At 49.8% G+C, this 18,139-nt stretch overlaps 1 protein-coding gene across 1 annotated transcript in view; it reads left to right on the plus strand.

Moving 5' to 3' along the window:
• The window catches only part of RASSF5 (Ras association domain family member 5), a 66,890-nt gene that overhangs the window by 22,907 nt on the left and 25,844 nt on the right, over positions 1-18,139 (plus strand). The window contains exon 2 of the mRNA XM_084793141.1: positions 7,850-7,971. Coding sequence (XP_084649267.1) covers positions 7,850-7,971 — 122 coding nt within the window. The remainder of the gene's footprint in view (positions 1-7,849; positions 7,972-18,139) is intronic.

Genomic DNA, 18,139 nt, shown 5'->3' on the forward strand with positions numbered 1-18,139 from the left:
TGTGCTCCCAGGAGCATTGCAGGAGCTGGTACCTCCCATGCCAATAGAATGTTCCCTCATATCCCCACACCAGTTTTTGCGACATTTCCTGGGGAGATATGACAGTCTAGCACCCCAGAAAGGGAACCCACAGCAGTGACAGCCTCACCAGAGGCAAGCTTGGTGGACCACTAAGTTTTTATTGGGGCCACTAGTAAGAATATGGATGGGGGGGGGGCTACTTTAACAGGAGCGGCGATGACTCAGATGCAGCAGCCTCGCTGAGAAGCCTCCCCTGACGCAGGTGACAGGTTAAGAAAGCTGCGTCCTTAAACTCTGGGCCCAGCTTTCAGGCAGCCAGCTGGCTAGGAATCTCCTTTCTGTCAGAGGGTGATCAGTCTTCTTCCCTGGCCAGTTTTCTACATCTGTAACACTGGGGAGGGGTCCTGCTAAACCTTGCAAGTTTTAGCTTTCCCAGACATGTGTGGCTGAGTCTCATGGGCACCACAGCCCTCCCTCCTGGAGGGAATGTTTCGATCCAGAGGAAACAGCACCTCTCCTGTGATCGTGACTGTGGCCAACAACCTTCTTTTTCAAAACTAGAACAGAATTTTAGAAAATAAAGTCCATGGGGGGGGGGGGAGGTGAGAGATTAGAAAGGAAGCCCCAGGACAGCTGAGGTACCTCTCCAGACAGGTGACCTCATCTGGCTTTAGGAGGCACCCAATGTCTCCTCCTGAGTAGCTGAGACCTGGGCAGCTTGCCTAGACTTGGGGGTGGGGGAACGGCACGGGCTCTGAGGAGGCGTCAGGACCTGTTGCTTCAGGCCTTGGTAGAGGCCTGGAGGTTGGCAACACTGATGGGATAGGTACAGACAGGCTTTTGGATGCTGGATGCCATGGCCACTGGCCACACTGGACTCGGGTTTTAGCCTGCTAATAAGGGCAGCTAGCATTTATAGAGCCTCAGTGTCTATTGGTAGGGTGCTACTCACATACAGTCTCACTGAGTTCAGCCACGCTAGGAGGTAGGTCCTGCTGCCACCACCACTTAACAGATAGGGAAACTGAGGCATACAGGAGTTAGCACAGAAGCTGGCACTCTAGGCTCTCCACTCCAGCTAAGAGCAAAGCATTCCTTTCCTCTGCTGGCACTACCAATTTATAGAAGACTCCTTTGCGGCCGGGTGTGGTAGCCAAGACAGCCACCCTGACCTGTTCAGGGAACCAAGACAACCCTCGCTCACTTAAGACCTTCTGTAACTCAGAGTTTTCACAGCCCAGTATCTCTTCAGGTTTCCCTGGAGTGCCGGATACATCATTTTAAAACTAAAAGCTCCCCGTGTGTCTGGCGGAGTGTCGGTCAGGCTGGCTTGCCCACCCATAGCCTGGTAGGGTGAGAAGGAAGTTCACACAGCGGAACAGAGGAAGGAGGGGTGGGGGGAGGGGATATTTAGCTTGGGCCTTCCAGGTTCCAGGCTAATTCTAGACATCAGGACTCCCTTTAATCCTCAGGATGGCTCCGTGAACGGCCTATGGTGGTTCTTATTTTATAGTTGAGGTTCATGCTCAGAGAATTTCAGCTTACGCTCTGTCTCAGAGCTGTTGAGGAGAGACCAGAGGACACAAAGTCTCTTCTGCCTCTGGTATGCAATGGTATAGGCCAGGTAGGGCTGGTCCTGACGTATAGAGTAGGAAGCAGGCAGGGGACAGTGTGGTTGATCTCTCAGAAGGCCCAGGATGCTGGGAGGTCGGCAGTGGCTTCTGAAGTCAGAGGCTGTCCACACAGGTGAGAGGAGACTCTTCACTGACTTGAGTGACTGCAAGGGTGCCCTGTCACTAGGTTCTGTGTCTTTAGGGCCCCGCCTGTCCCTCACTCCATGTCTCTGTCTGGCCAGGAGGAGCCGGGGGCTAAAGAGAGAGTACTGTATCACCTGTGCATCTAGTGTACAGCTCCTTTGTGGAAGGCAGTCTTCTCAATGCAGCACATCTAGTTTGGAAAAACGGGCCACTTGGGTCTCGCCATTACACAGTAGTGTGTGTGTGTGTGTGTGAGAGAGAGAGAGAGAGAGAGAGAGAGAGAGAGAGAGAGAGAGAGCACTTCGTATATTGTGCATTTGAAAACTGGGAGGAACCGGGCGTGGTGGCACACACCTTTAATCCCAGCACTCGGGAGGCAGAGGCAGGTGGATTGATGTGAGTTCGAGGCCAGCCTGGTCTACAAAAAGAGTCCAGGACAGCCAAGGCTAACACAGAGAAACCTTGTCTCAAAAAACCAAAAACCACACACACACACACACACACACACACACACACACACACACACACACACACAAAAGAAAAGAAAGAAAGAAAGAAAAAAGAAAAAAGAAAGAAAGAAAGAAAAGAAAAGAAAAAAAAAGAAAAAAGAAAACTGGGGAGGGGCTCTGGGGATTAAGAGGACATTTGCAGCTCCTTCATTGGGGAAACGTGTCTCCTAGTGTATGTTCCCTTCTGCTGACTTTTCCTCCTCTAAGTTCAGTTAGTGAACGGAACGCTGTTGCTATACACAGGTGTCTGATGGCATTGACTCAGTTGTTTGGGATGGTAACCTGTGTGCCAAATCCAAGAGCTGGGCCACTGGCTGCTTTTGGGGTAGGTAGGTGGCCCCAGTCAGTCCAATTCTCTTGAGCTCCCCTCCCTCCAGCCCAGTGTGGCGCTCAATAGACCAGGCTACCCCAAGGGGGAAGAGGACACTGGGCGGCACATGGCCCCTGGCCCCTGGCCCTCTAGCCTGCTGCTGATCTCTGAAGCTGGTGTCCATGGGAACCTCCATCTGTTTGGGCTTAAGCACTCTGTTTTCCCAGGATGGCCTGGGGTCTGTGTCAGGGTTGATCCGTACTTTCTGCCAAACGCCTAACTCCCAGGACGTCAGAATGAGGCCCTATGTGGAAACAGGGCCGTTGTGGGTCTAACTCATGATGATGAGGGCCCTTCTGCCAATTCAGCAGAATTGTTTTAAAGAGGAAAGAAACACGAGAAGGGTCCCCTAAGAAGACGCCAGCAGACTTTGGAAGTGTACAGCTAGAAGCCGCCAAATGTTCGACTGTCTATGAGACCTCAGAAGCCCAGAAAAGGCAAGCTCCCTATTCAGACTTCAGAGGGAGCAAGACCCCATGAACAACTTGAGGGGGAGATCAATTCCTTCTGTAGGCAATGGTGAGCTTGTGGAGATAAGAGAAAACCTGCCCATCAGTGCTCTTCCTGTGCTCTTCCTGGGAGCCGCTCTCAGGTCATCGAGCCCCAATGAGCCATCTCACTGGCTCTAACAATAACCACTGTTTTACAGCTGATAACACTGATGTCAGAAATGCCAGCACATCCATGTTTTATTGCTCCTCTGCTCTCAGTAGCCAGGTAACAGATTCAACATAGATGCCCATCAACAGATGGGAGGTGTCTGCACACAAGGGGGCGGGGTTTACTCCGCTTCAAGGAAGAACAAAATGATGTCATTTGTAAGAAAATGGATGGAACTGGAAATCACACTGAGTGAACTGAGTCCAGCTCAAACAAATTTCGTGTTCTCTGTCATGGGTAGAGTCTAGCTCACACAGAGAAGGAAGTGGGAAGGAATTAGGGGGAAGGATTCTCCAGAGGGAGCAAGAAGACAGAACGTGATGTGCATGTATGAAAACGCTGCGATAAAACCCTTCATTTTGTACAACCAATATACACTATTTAAGACGCCAAGAAACTGGCTAGAGCTGGGGAATGTTCCTCCCTAATCTTGTGTTGCCTCTTGGTGGTGAGACCTTTGTCCTAGCTATTCAGTGATGGCGGGGCCCCAGGCTCCCCTGTTCCCTCTAATGAGGGTAGCTGAGCTGGCTGTAGTCACCCTTTTCTTTCCATATCTTATAGGCTCCTTCATCCCAAGCCTGCCTTGGCTTCCCTGGCTCACAGGTATCCGTCTGAACGAGCTTCCTAGATCTGTGCCAAGTGGGGCCTGGCTTTCAGCTGTTTTTCTCATTAGTTGTTTTCCTGTGTCTCCTGACTGCTCCCTGGTTCCTGAGAATCCTGTGCTTATTTGTTTATTGTTTGTTTGCTTGCTTGCTTTTCAATACAGCATGCATAGCCCTGGCTGTCCTGAAACTCACTCTGTAGACCAGGCTGGTCCTGAACTCAGGGATCTGCCTGCCTCTACCTCCCAGTGCTAGGATTCAAGTTGTATACTACCATGCCCAGCTGAGTGTCCTATCTTACTTGTACTTACCCTTAGGCTAGCACAGAGTATATGGCAGTCCAGGCCTAGCATACGGGTGCTTTAGCAGAGATGGTGGCGTCTGCATGGCCCAGTTCTACCCAGGATCTGTCTTCCCGTGTCCAAAATGAACACCAGGTGAAGGTTGTAAGATATAATAGGATATGAGGGCCAGGGGCTGGGTAGCAATGATGAGCTGCCCTGAGAGAAGGAAGTCTGTGGTGTTAGGCCTAGGGGTCCCCTGGGACACAGCCAAGGCTTGGTAACATGGAGCGTTGTCCTACCCCAGCCCCGCAGGGCACTTCCAGAGTGTACTAGTGGTACAGGGGTTAAGATGTCACCAGTGCTGGCCTGGAATTCCTGCGCTTGTCATTTCCAGGGGCTGGGAAGTATGAATTATTCCAGGAGCTTCGCTGCAGCCATGACTACACGGTCTTATCAGATAAAGCCGTGGGCACTCTTGTGCATTTCTTGTTTTTCTTTTGTTGTTGCTCTGTTTTTTTTGAGACAGGGTCTTATGTGTAACTCCGGTTGGTCTGGAGCTCACTATGTAGACATGCTAGGCTTGAACTCTGCCTTCTGAGTGCTGGGATTAAAGGTATGTGCCATCACACACTTTTCTAAAAGGTGTGGTGGTATGCATGTTTTCTGAAATTCCAAACCTGTTCTGGAGTCTTCCATTCCCAGATTGACCAGTTCCGTTCCAGGACTGCGTGTGTGTGTGTGTGTCCGTCCGTCCGAGAGAGGTTGTAAAAGAGAGCAGCCTGGGTGCATAGATGAGCAGAATGTGCTGACCATGCAAGTTACTGCAAAGGGAAGAGTGGAAACCTTTTGGTCTCCAGAGATCTCCCCCTGTGAAGATGGTGGCTCTCACCTGCCTTGGAGCTGGCAAGCCTTCCCTCGTCTCCATGTCCCCAGTTCTTGGCCCTGAAACATTCTTTGGCACTCAGAGCGTGACCAGGAGCCACATAGGTGTGTTCCAGAGCTGAGCCCAAAACAGTCCGACCCTTTACGGGCTCTGTTCTCAGTGTCGTATTATCAGAGAATCCTGACATTTCTAGATGCTGTGGAGGAACTTGGCCCATACAGCCCTCTGTACCGTTTACCCACTGAGGGTGAGCTACCTCCATCGAGCTGTGTGTCAGCCACTGGAGCTCTAAGATACCTTTGGGACGGACCCTGTAGGCACATGATGTGGCCCTAGAGGACTGACCTTACCCAGTACAACTTCTGTTGGTTGACATAAGCCAGGGTCATCTGGGAAGAGGGAACTTGAATTTTTATTTCTATTTTTTTGGTTGTCCTGCACTCCCTTTGTAGACCAGGCTGGCCTCAAACTCACATCAATCCACCTGCCTCTGCCTCCCAAGTGCTGGGATTAAAGGCATGCGCCACCACACCTGGCTGGAACTTCAATTTGAGAGAAATGCTTGCATTAGATTGGTCGGTGGGCAAGCCTGTGGGGGTATTTTTTTTTTTTTTTGGTTGATGATTGATGTGGGAGAGCCTAGCCCATTTCTGTGTGGTGTCACCTCACCTCAGGGCAGGTGGTCCGGGGTTGTATAACAAAGCAAGCCGAGTAAGCTGTGGAGAGAGCCTCGGCTAGCTTCTATTGCTATGAAAACACACCATGACCAAGACACTGTCCTTTTCAACCTTGTAAAGGAAAGCATTTAGTTAGGGGTTTGCTTACAGTTTCAGAGGGTTAGTCCACTATCATCATGACAAGGAGTGTGGCAGCGATCAGGAAGGCATTGTACTGCAGTGGTAGCTGAGAGCTTGGCATCTTGATCTGCAGAGAGAGGGAGGCACCTGGCCTGTCGTGGGCTTTTTAAACCTGGAAGACCAATGATACACCTCCTCCAACAAGGCCACACCCCCTCCAACATGGCCACACCCCCTAGTCCTTCCAAAGGGCTCATTGACTGGGTACCAAGCATGCAAATATGTGCATCTGTGGGGGCCACTGTCAATCGTACTGCCACAGGGAGCAAGCCAGTAAAGCAGCGTTCCTCCATGACTTCCGCTTCAGTCCTTGGCTCCAGGTTCCTGCCTTGACTTCCCTTCCTGATAGACTATAAACTATAAACTAAAATCAACTCTTTCCTCCCCAAGCTGCTTCTGGTGTTTAATCATACCAATGCAAAGCAAACTAGGATGACTCCAGGCAAGAACTCGGGGCTAAAAGAATGGGATGCTGGCGGCTTTGCCTCCAGGCCTGAGGGATGTGCACACTAAGGTTCTAACTGCCACCCCAGAAAGGTGGACAGGAAGTTAGATCGCGGAGGAAGGAGACGATATGGGGTTCTGTAATCTCAGCATCCCTATCTTTGCCAGGATCTCTATATAAGGGAGCTCATCTGGGGAGATTTAAGGAGGCGGAGACTGAGGGTGGGGGAATCATGTTCTGGAATTCCTCAAGTGAGTGGGAAGAAAAGCAGCTGCCTCGGGACCCCAGGATAGAGTATGTCGCTTGCCAGCTTGGAGAAAAAGAGGCCAAATGTGCCAACTTTTGAAGTTTGTTAGAAGGATTCTCAGGGTACCTGAACCATTATCCACCAAAAGGGATCCTCCAACTTCCAAATTATCCATGCAATGCCCAGGCTTTGAGGTCCCAGCTACAAAACGCACCTGCTCTGGGTCACCTCAGGCATCTGGCTTCCCAGTCAGGGAAGCCATTATGTGGAAGGCTATGCTCTGACCGAGCTGTGGCACCTCTAGGACAAGGGACCTCAGCTGGCCCAGCAACCATCTGTGGCAGCTGTCCTGTCTGCTGATCACTGGCATTCATTTCTTTTGTTTCTACCCTCCCTTCCCACCGCCCTATCCTCCTGTCCTTTTCTCCTCCTGCCCCCTGGCTGAGTCTCTCTGCCTCCTGGCTGCTTTGACTTCCCTTCCCTTTTGCCAAGGAGGCCCCCGATGTAGGAGGCAGAGCAGCCTGTGCTCTGCCACTCGAGATGCGTGTCACTGGATGCCTCGCTTTCAATCTCTGGGAGTTTCCCATCTCTAAGGAAGTCCCTAGTTCAAAGTCTAAAGGTTCCTTTCAATTCTGGACATTATGTCTCTACTGCCATGGAAAAGAACACCACCTCTGGAATGTGTGCCTTTCTCCCAATTTGGGATATTGTCAGTAGACTATTCCAATGGGGTCAAAGAACCTCCATAACATTTCTGGTCTGGACAGGGCTAGAAAGGTGATGCTTGTGATGATGACTCTGCCTTTGCAGTGCTTTTAATTCTTCCAGGCGTACCCTCTTGCCCCACAGGCTGGGTGATACCTGTTTTATAGACTGACAAAGCAAGGCCCTCCTTGGGATATGTGGCCTCTGGTTATCAATATGAGTTGGTAGACTGGGGCACAGTATATAGCCAAATGGTCTGACTGTGGTGAAATCACTGAAGACTCCAGATCCCAATACTTGAATGTAGGGTTACGCAGATAATGCAGGCGGAAGCAGTTTGCACAGGTGTGAAGCACTGGCTGCCACAAAGGTCATGTGTCACAGTCCCCTGCCCCTCTCTTCTCTGCTATACTGCACTTCCCGTCAGAGCTAAATGCAACCCCTAACTTCTCTGGGTGGAAGGAGTAGACGCCTGCCTGACCCCCCCATCCCTTTGATTCTCCCTCTAGACTGTAAATTCACCTGCCACCCAGAGTGCCGCAGCCTGATCCAGCTGGACTGCAGACAGAAGGAGGGCCCTGCCCTGGATAGACGCTCTCCAGAAAGCACCCTCACCCCGACCTTCAAACAGGTAAACAGGGGAGCTCATGGGCCAGGCTGCAGAGCAGCCCCTGTGGGTGATACAATTCCATGTACACAAGCTGTTTCCTGGCCAGATGGATCCTCAGACACACCCTTCCACGGGGCTCTGGGGAAAGTCTGCCCTGCAGATTTCTCCACGCAGTCTGTTTGGCCCTGAGCTCGGATCCCAGGAACAGTGGGAGCGTGATGAGTCCTAGAGAAGCTTCTAGAAGGTCTGAATGGCCTTGATGGGCCTGAAGCTCCATGCATTGTCTTGTCTTTAGACCATAGATCCTTCCAGACCTCTCAGACCAACCTTCAGAGGGGCTGGGTGTGGTTCTTTCTCTGCTTGAACCACTGGGAGCATGGAGTCCTCAGAGGCTCATGATTCTGAGCTTTGCAAAGCACACGGATGACAGTGGATCTGAACTGTAGTGTTTAGGGTGCGGGATGCAAACAGAGGGCTGCGGATTGATTATTGCATTAAATGTTTATAGGCTATCTATTATGTATCAAATGCCGTTGAGAGGAGGCATAATAAATGATAACATCAAAATGGTCTACAGAGGGCTTACGTTCTGTCAGGGGCACCGAAACACAACTGACTGGTAGCTACTGGGACAGGTATGTCATTGCTTCTGCCAAGAGAAAAAGGAAATCAAGGAGGTGACATTTGACATAAGCCTTTTCCTGCTGGTTGAGGGCTTGCTAGTCAGGGAAGTAAAGAGCATCCTAGGACATTACCCATTCAACAAGGTTTTAAGTGCCCACTGTATCCCAGGCCCAGGAACACTGGTGACCGAGTGATACAGCTAAGAAATATGGCTCTTTCCTGTCCTGTGCTTACAGCAAAAGGAAGGGATGAACTCTGAATCTAAAGAGAGAAGGCACCCAGGCATTATGGAGGACTCGTGAGCGGTCTCACGTCCCCATGGTCTCCATGCGTGTGCTCCACGGTGCTCCAATGCCTGGCACACCTGCAGCGTTCCTGGTCCCCTTGTTGTCTCTGTGCCTTCTCCGTGAGAAGCATTCCTAGGAAACAAGCATGCTATGTGCTTTCACAAACCGGTGCTAAGTTGTACACTGAAAAAAATTGAGACTCTATCCTCAGTCTTTGGAATCTTGGCTAGTCCAGCATAGCCTGTAGTCAGGCCTCTGGGTACCGCCAGGCCTACACGTGAGACTTGGGAAGTAATGAGTGGTGCAGATTTCTGTCTTGTGGGTTTTTTTTTTTTTTCTTCTGCTGTTGGCGATGGAACCTGACGTTTGCTAGGCCAGCGCTTTGACTGTGCTCCATCCTAGGCAGTCAAGGGATGACACTCTTAAAAGGCAGCAAACAGGGCAAACAGTGCAATATCTCTAAAAGGGTATTTTTTGGATTGTTTTTGTCTTGGGTTTTTTGGTTTTGCTTGTTTTTTGAGACAGGGTTTCTCTGTGTAGCCCTGGCTATCCTAGAACTCACTCTGTAGACCAAGCTAGTTCAAGGCTTGAACTCAGGGATCTGCCTGCCTCTGCCTCCTGAGTGCTAGGATTAAAGGTGTGTGCCATCACCGCCCTGCCCTAAAAACATGTTTAAACAACCATTTACTGCAGTTTTTCCTTTCTCTTTGGGCACTGTCAAGTCTCTTCATTTTACTCCCAGCCCTGACCACACCCCATCCTGAACCCCAGTTCCCCACTACCTGGATCTGCTTTTAGGCGTCTCTCATGCCTTCACCTAGATAGACATTTAATAGACACAGCCCCCACATGGCTGAGCTCAGGCCCAGGCCTCTGCCTCAATAGATCCGTAGGAAGGTGGCAAGAAGCTAGTTTTGCCAGGCGACAACAGCCAGGTGAAGGAAAGCCCCATGCCGTCCTCATATGTAACAGAATCCAAGCTGTAGAAGAAAGGGATTTGTGCCCCTCCCCCAAGACATCTGGCTATATCTGGAGATGGTTTGGCTCATCAGCTAGGACATAGTGCATCGAGGCCAGGGGTTCTGCTAAGCGTTCTGCATGTTGCAGTATGCCCCACAGAAAGGCAGTATGACTGCAGCTGGCCCCAAATGTCAGCTCTGCTGAGGCGGAAAAGCCTCTGTAGGCTGTGGGCCAACTCCCAGGGCTGTGGACAGAAGGCTGGGAAAGGCCTAAGTTTACAGCACACACACACAGTCTCTTTCTTAGAACGATGACCAGGAAGGGCACTTCCCAGTGGTGCGCCAGACAGCAGAGCTCTGTCCTCCTTGGGAGAAGCAGCACCCTAGAGCCTCTGGCTAACGGAGTCACATCTGTGTATCACAGAAACTGCCCTGCAACGTCACAGAGCCGTAGGAAACCTCACGGTACCAGCAGCTCCCAGCAGCAAACAGCTTGTGTGGGTCCAGGTTGCTGGGAGCTGTGGCATGTGCCTTGGCTGGCGTGGCCCTAGCCTTCAGTAGAGTACCCCCACCAGGCTCTGTGGGGAGAGCCAGGCCCTGATCCGGGTTCTCTGCCCCTGCTAAGATGCCTGTTCACGCTGCCTTGGCTTGGATTCTGTTACATATGAGGGTGGCATGGGACTTTTCTTCACCCGGCTGTTGTCACCTGGCCAAAATAACTTCTTGCCATCTTCCGAAGGATTTATTGAGGCAGAGGCCTGGGCCTGAGTCCAGTGAGGTGGGGTGGGGGGTGGGGGCTGTGTCTATTGTGAGGTCTCATCCTGGTGACATTTCTCCTTTTTGCTATGCAAGGGGGGAAAGTGCATAGGTTTTTCAACAGCTGGAGAAAGGCAGTCTTACATGAATTTTCATGTATCCCTCTGTACATGCATGTACAGTTGTATGTGTGTGTGCATGTGTGTGTGTATGTATGTATGTGTGTGTGTGTGTGTGTGTGTGTGTGTGTGTGTGTGTGTGTTACCGATAATCGAAGGTGGAGACTTGTGTACTCACACGAGGCACTCACAATCCACCCCTGAGCTGCAACTCCCAACCCTTCCTTCAGTTTTCAAAATGTGGCTGAGATCATCCTACTTATAGTATTTGGCCTTCGCCTTTTAAAAGCAGTAATGGCCAGTTTCTGACTACCGCAGCAGAGAAAGGAAGAAGGGAAGGCAGAGGCGGGAGGGGCGGGATGGCTCACTGCCCTCGCCTGCAAACTCCTGAGGCTGTGTGGTCCCCATCCCTCCCTGGGAAGGCATGATAGTGGCCTGCCTTTGCCAGCCAAAAAGTTAGTAGTTTCCAAGTCTTTCTTGGGGAATCGTGAAGCCTTGGGTGCCTTTTCCTTGGGCACCTCAGTGTGAGCAGACACCCCTCCTGCATGCCTACCCAGGTCCTGGCTTCAGACTCAGCCTGTTTGCCAGAGAATGCCAATCGCTGCCAGATGAGGAGCAGGGCACATTGCTGGAGCAGCTGCAGTTCTTTCATTTGGGGGGAGGGGGTGTGCCCTGTAGTGTTCTATATTTCTGATGGCTTTAAAAGTGTTCTCACTGTGTAACCCCAAAGATGAAAGCCCTCAGGGGCACCCCAGCGTGCCCACAGTGAAGCATCCTAGCCCCTCCATTGCTTCTGTGAAAGGCTCAAGAGAAAACACTTTGATTCTCATCCTACCGTGCTCTCCAGAACCAGACAGCTCTGGCCCTCTGGCTGTTGACACACTTTTCTTGGGCGCAGAATACACAGATTAAAGAGACAAATCTAAGCACCACCCCCCTTGTCACTCAAATCCTAGTCCTCATTTCTTCTACCCAATAGACTCCCGAGTCCCCTTCTGCAGAGGCCAGGCCCTCCCACGGCAGCTCCCAAGCCACAGGACCTCTCTTGGTACAATCCTGCTGGGGCTCTTCCTGGCCCCAGCGCTGTTCCATATGACTGCTGTTTATTTCACAGTTCTCTTTGCATAAAAACATTTTAATATTTATTCCTATTTATTTGTGTGTGTGTGCTTGTGTACCATATATGTGCAAATGTATGTGTGCCATATATGTGCACATGCATGTGCATGTGTGCCATATATGTGCATGTGTGTGCGCGCACAGGTACATAACGTGCAAAAGTGGAGGCAACTTTGAACATTGCTTCTCAGGAGCTGTCCACCTTGCTTTCTGAGACAGTCTCACTGGAACCTGAGGCTCGCTGGCTACGCTAGGCTGGTCGGCCCGCCTATGAGCTCCAGGGGTCCACATCCTAAGTGGTGCGATCACAAGCACGTGCCGCCACACCCAGCTACTTACATGGGTTTTGGGGATAAAGCCTTTCGAGTGGATAAAAGTCCACCCGCCCTTATGACAACCAAAACTATACCTAGGTATAGTCAGATGTCCTAAAGGACAGGGCAAATCGTGTCCTTGGGTGACCTGCTGTTCTAGAGGAAGGTACATAGAGATTCCAAGTATTAGATCCAAGACCAAAACCATAGCCCATGTTCTCATGTTTGTGTGGCAAGCTCCATTGTTGGGTGCATAAATACAGCTGAGCTATCTCCGCGCAAACACTTGGCATTCATTTGATTAGCCATAGAGGCCTAAGTCATTGTGCCTCTGTGTAGGTGACCCTGTTCCCTTTCACCCAACAGACAAATGCCTTTCAAATCTCCAGAGTGGATCGACCTGCCTGATGGCCTTTCAACCTAGCAGGCCTCTGTTTCCTTTCTGCCTCCATTCCCACTGCAAACGCTGACAGACATACCCCTCACCACTGTCGTTCCTTATTAGCGCCCTGCAGCAGCTGAGAGCTGACTCTGTTTGTGGGAGTCCCCCAATCTCCTGACTCCTGGGTTTAAACTACCTCCCATAGCATGCTGTCTCCATTCCAGGCCTTGCCTTCCAGGCTCTTCTGAAGAGCAGGTGCCACTGTCTGTGTTGAGCTCAGGACTACCACACGGGGGAGCCAGAGAGGAGGAGGAAAAGTGTCTGAAAGGACAAAAGTTTTTTGTTTTTGTTTGGGGCTATTTAATTTATTTTACTTTTTAGATTTTTTTCTTTTCTTTTCTTTTCTTTTTTTTATTCGAGTCAGAGTTACTCTGTGTAGCCTTAGCTATCCTGAGTCACTCTGTAGAGCAGGCTGACCTCAAACTCAGAGATCCACCTGCCTCTGCCTCCCGAGTGCTGGGATTAAAGGCATGCGCAACCACTGCTCAGCTAATTGTTTTTCATACAAAAGATTTTGATTATATTCTTTGTCTTCCTCCAAACTTGTGTGTCCTACTTAAGGTCTTGGCTCTGTCACAAAAATACCTTGTGGATTTGCTCAATCAATTGGAGTGTGTGTGTGTGTGTGTGTGTGTGTGTGTGTGTGTGTGTGTGTTTCCTGGTGTTTTTCTGTGCAGGTAATGGGCCTTAAGCATGCTGGGCAATGACTCCATCACTGAGCTACACACCCAACCCTTGATTTGTTTGTTTGTTTTTGAGGCAGGGTCTTGATACAGAATCCCACTGATCTGAAACTCAAAATCCTCCTGCCTCAGCCTCCTGAGTCCTGGAACAACTTACTGTGGCACCTTACCTGGCTATACTACTGTGTTTTGAAGCCCCGTTGCTGGGTGCATACATTTTTAGGTTATTATGTCCTTATAATTGGCCACTTAATCACCATGACCCAGGTAACAATCTGTAAACTGAAATACTTTCTGACGCTACATAGTTACCAAACCTTTGTTGTTGTTTTGTTGTAAGGTGCTGGAAATTGAACTTAGGGCCTCCCACAGAGCAGGCAAGTGCTTTCCCTCTGAGCTAATATTCCCAGCCGTACACTTTCTTTGAATTACTATAAGCTTAGTAATTTTTTTAACTGTTTACTTTTTTTAAAGCTGTTTACTTTTTGTGCATGAGTGTGCGCATGCATGCATATGTGGTGTGTGTGTGTGCGCGCGCGCGCGCTGCATGAGCTAGAGTGTCTGGGTCCACACCCATGCATACATATGAGGCTAGTGTGGGGTGTTCGGTAGCTTCCTCTCCCACTCTCCACCTGAAACTAGCCATGGATGCTGGGGTGACTGATCAGGGGGATCCATTGGCCTCCACCCTTTAATGCTGGGGTTCCAGTGTGCACAGCCATGCCTAGCTTTTTCCACTCATGCTGGGGGTTCAGGCTCAGCCCCTTACGCTTGCAGGGCCAGGATTCTTACCCACTGAGCCATCTCAGCACTGCTTGTGTTTTCCACAGCCACGTGTTGCGTAGTAAGAAGGACATGTTTTGAGAAAAGGGACTTGTAAGTCTGTCAAGGTCATGGTCTGCGCTGACTCAAACCTTGATGGCATAGCTTGTTGCATACCTGGCTTGTGGTGTGTGTGTGTGTGTGTGTGTGTGTGTGTGTGTGTGTGTGTGTGTGTGTGTGTGTACACGCATTCCTTCTGCTTCTCATGTCTGAAAAAGTCCGTATTTCATCTTTGTTTTTCAGTTGAAAATTCTAAACTGAAAGGTGTCTTTCTTTTATTACTTCAGTGACGTCATGCCACTATTTTCTCTCTTGTGGTTTTCACCTGTAAATCTTCTGCTCTGTGTCCTGGGTCATCTGTATGTGACACACTCGCCTTCTCTTGCTGTGTGCACGGTTCTCCCTTGTTTTGGTTTTTGAGACAGGGTCTCTCTGTGTAGCCCTGGCTGCCCTGGTGCTCTGTAGACCAGGCTAGACTCAAACTCAGAGATCCACCTGCCTCTGCCTCCCAAGTCCTGGGATTAAAGGCATGCACCACCACCTGGCTAGCTCTTTAACTTTTGAATAATTTGAGTGTAATGTGCCCTTTGTTGCTGTATGTTTCTTTTGCCTGAGGCTCATTCACATTCTTGGCTGTGTAGGCTCATGTCTTTATCAAAGTCAGGGAAAGTGCAGGCATTAATTCCTCGGGTTTTTGTGCGCTTTGACTGCTTTTCCCTGGAGGATTCCAGTTACGTATGCATCATTCGGCCTTTTGTGTTTGCCTTGGTCTTTCTGTCCATTTCCTTGGGGCGGTTGCTACTGCCATGTCCTCAAGTTCAGTAATCTTTCTTTAACAATATCTAGCTTTCATTAATTCCATTCAGTATTTTCCTCATCCAAGTTACTATAAATGTCATTTCTAGAAGATAGACTTAGTATTTTTAGCTATATTTTATGTCTCTACTTAACTTTATGGATAAATAGAAAAAACATAATGGTTTTTAGTGTTTTTGACTAATCCTAGCATCTAAGTTATAGATTGGTTTCAACTGATTGCAGTTCCTCTCCATTAAAGAAAATATCTCACTGCTTGTTTGCATTCCTAGCAATGTCTTATTGAATACCAGACATTTCAAATTATGCTTTATTGGGTGCTGATATTTTCATAGCGCCATGTTTCTATGCTTGACCTTAGCTAAAAGTGCTATTTTCATACACTCATAAATATTTCTGAGCTCTGTCCTGACACGTATGTACTCTGGGCACTTGAAAATAGCTCGACCCTTTTGGGTCTTGCTTTAAAGTCCAGTGCGTCGTGCTGGAGAGATAGCCTAGTGGGTCGAGTGTTTGTTGCATGAGCTTGAGGATTTGAGTTTAAATCCGTAGAGGCCACAGAAAGATGGACGTGGCAGTGTAATCCTGTGCACCTATGGTGAGGCAGCGAATCCGCAGAAGCTGACAGCCAAGCATCACATGCAGCAGTGGATCAGAGAGACCCTGTCTCAAAGAGATTGGGAGGACAGGATGGACGCCTGAGGTTGACCTCCACACACATGCTGTGGCATGCACACACACACACACACACACACACACACACACACACACAGCATACCTTATCATACATACTTGAACATGCAGGGGAAATGGTAGTGAGAGACCCAGCACCTCCATCTGTGCCCAATCCTTAATGTTCCTCTCTAGTTCATTCTGACGTTGGGGGAAGCAATTTACCTGGGAGCGAGTTTGTGTCCTATAACCTGACTAAAGTAGCTTAATGAGTTAGTGACCAAGCAATAAGTTGATATAGATGGCATCTTCTGCCATGCCCTGTCCACCGTAGGATGGAGGTGGTTCACCACCTGTAGTTTGTGGACACTGGCATGACTGTTGGAAAAGGGAGAGAGTGGGGTCCAAGATCCAACCCAGTCTCTCCTGGCAGACTTGGAAAATGAGGGAGCAGTGTATGTTAGGCCCACCTGCTCTTTCAGCAACTGTTTCCTTGGTTTCCATGTTCATAATTTAGCCTCAGTTTCTTTCCTGACTCTTTTCCTAGAGAAGGAAGTGAGTGCTTCTCCCAGGGAGTCTCAGAAATAGCCACTGAGTGCCAGCCCATCCGTGTGCTGAAGGAAAGCCAACTCTCTCTACCCCACTCTGGCTGCATTTGGCATACCCTGTGCCATGGCGTCTTTGTAGATTCCCTACCACTTCAGAAGGAGTAGCGCTACCTAGCCTGTCAACAATTCACCTGCACCCAGAGCCTTCCCTGAGGACCTCCCAAGGCCGCTGTGCCTGTGCCAGGAGCCTACCTCTAGAGCGGGATGGAACTCCAGTTCGGCTTCCCTCAAAGCCTGGGAGCCCTGGAGGCATTTTCTCCTCACAGCCTGTGAGCAATGCGCTTCCAAGATGGCAGGTCACTCCGCAAGTGCTGAGGTGCACGGCAGCAGGACCTTCCTGTGGGTCAGAGATAGCACCGTGAGAGTTGTTGCCTCACAGAAAGCCACATCACCCCAGATGCTAAAAGATTAGCCTTGCACCTAAGAGGCACCTGAGGGAGAAGGTTGCTGAAGAGAAACAGCCACGGGTCTCTAGTGTCATAAAAGGACAGCAGAGGGCACAGACCTTAGACCTGACCCCAACCTGATCTTGAGTTCTTCAGGGTGTCTGCCTCTTGGTATGGGTGACTGAGTTAACACAACCAAACTCAGTGTTGATATGCATCCAGGCTCTGTCAGAGCTGTTAGCCCGGCAGTCAAATAAGAGAAGTGTGGTGTGGGCTAGTGTCTCTGAGAAAGTGAATCTCGTGTGAGTCTAAGCTAAATGGTATACAGATGCTTATCTTGTAAGACAGGAAGTCATCTGTGGAAAACATTGAGCTCTCTGCTTTACACAGCCGTGTCATGCTCAGAAATGCCACCCCGGGGACTGTAGATAGTGGTCTTAAGATTCAACCTAAATAAGACATCTGGGAAAGGATGCTTCTGAGGAAGGTGTGGGATGTGCGGTCCTCACTGGGGAACAGGAAGTAGAGAACAGAGGAAGTGTGTGTGTGTGTGTGTGTGTGTGTGTGTGTGTGTGTGTGTGTGTGTGTGTGTTTAACACATACACCTAAATATGCATGCATGTAGTGGCCAGAGGACAGCTTCAAGGGCCATTCTTTTTTGTAAAGATTTATTTATTATTATGTATACAGTTTTCTGCCTGCATGTACACCTGCAGTCCAGAAGAGGGCATCAGATGACATTATAGTTGTGAGCCATCATGTGGTTGCTGGGAATTGAACTTGGGACCTCAGTGCTCTTAACCTCTGAGCCATCTCTCCAGTCCCAAGGGCCATTCTTCAAGAATGCTATTTGCCTTATTTCTGTGTGTTGTGGATGACATGTGTAGGGCTATATGTGGAGAGCCCATGCATGTGTGTGTACTTGGAGGTCTGGGGACAGCATCTCTTAAGGTCATTCTCTACCTTAATTTTTGAGACAGGGTCTCTCACGAAACCGGGAGCTCACTGGTTCAGTGGACCGGCTGGCCAGCAAGCCCCAGAGAGCCTCCTGGTTCCGTCTCCCCAGCTCAGGAATCCCAGGTGCATGACATCACACCTGGCTTGTTCTGTGGGTGTTGGAGTCTGAACATAGGCCCTCATGCTCATGTGACAAGCCCTTCATTGACTGAGCTGTCTCTCCAGCCCCTAGAAGGAGATTTTGACAAATAGATAAAAATAGCAAAAGTAAAAGGATGAGAGGGAAGGATGGCTGCAAGTCAAATTTTGCACGGCTGTGATGAGGGAACTTGGCTGTGGCTGCAAATAACTTGCCAGCCAGGCATGCACCAGGAAGGGCCTTGACGGACCCACTCTAGAGTTCGGAATACAGTGTCATCAGCGGAGGCAAGACAGCAATGGGAACAGGGCGTTACTAGGTTTGAGATCTCAGCCTCAGTCTATGCATCTTTAAAATACTTTAGGGGAGCCGGGTGTGGTGGCACACGCCTTTGACCCCAGCACTTGGGAGGCAGAGGCAGGTGGATCTCTGTGAGTTCGAGGCCAGCCTGGTCTACAAAGTGAGTCCAGGACAGCCAAGGCTACA

The sequence above is a fragment of the Acomys minous genome (assembly GCF_964271855.1).
Source record: "Acomys minous genome assembly, chromosome: 1".
Taxonomy (NCBI): domain Eukaryota; kingdom Metazoa; phylum Chordata; class Mammalia; order Rodentia; family Muridae; genus Acomys; species Acomys minous.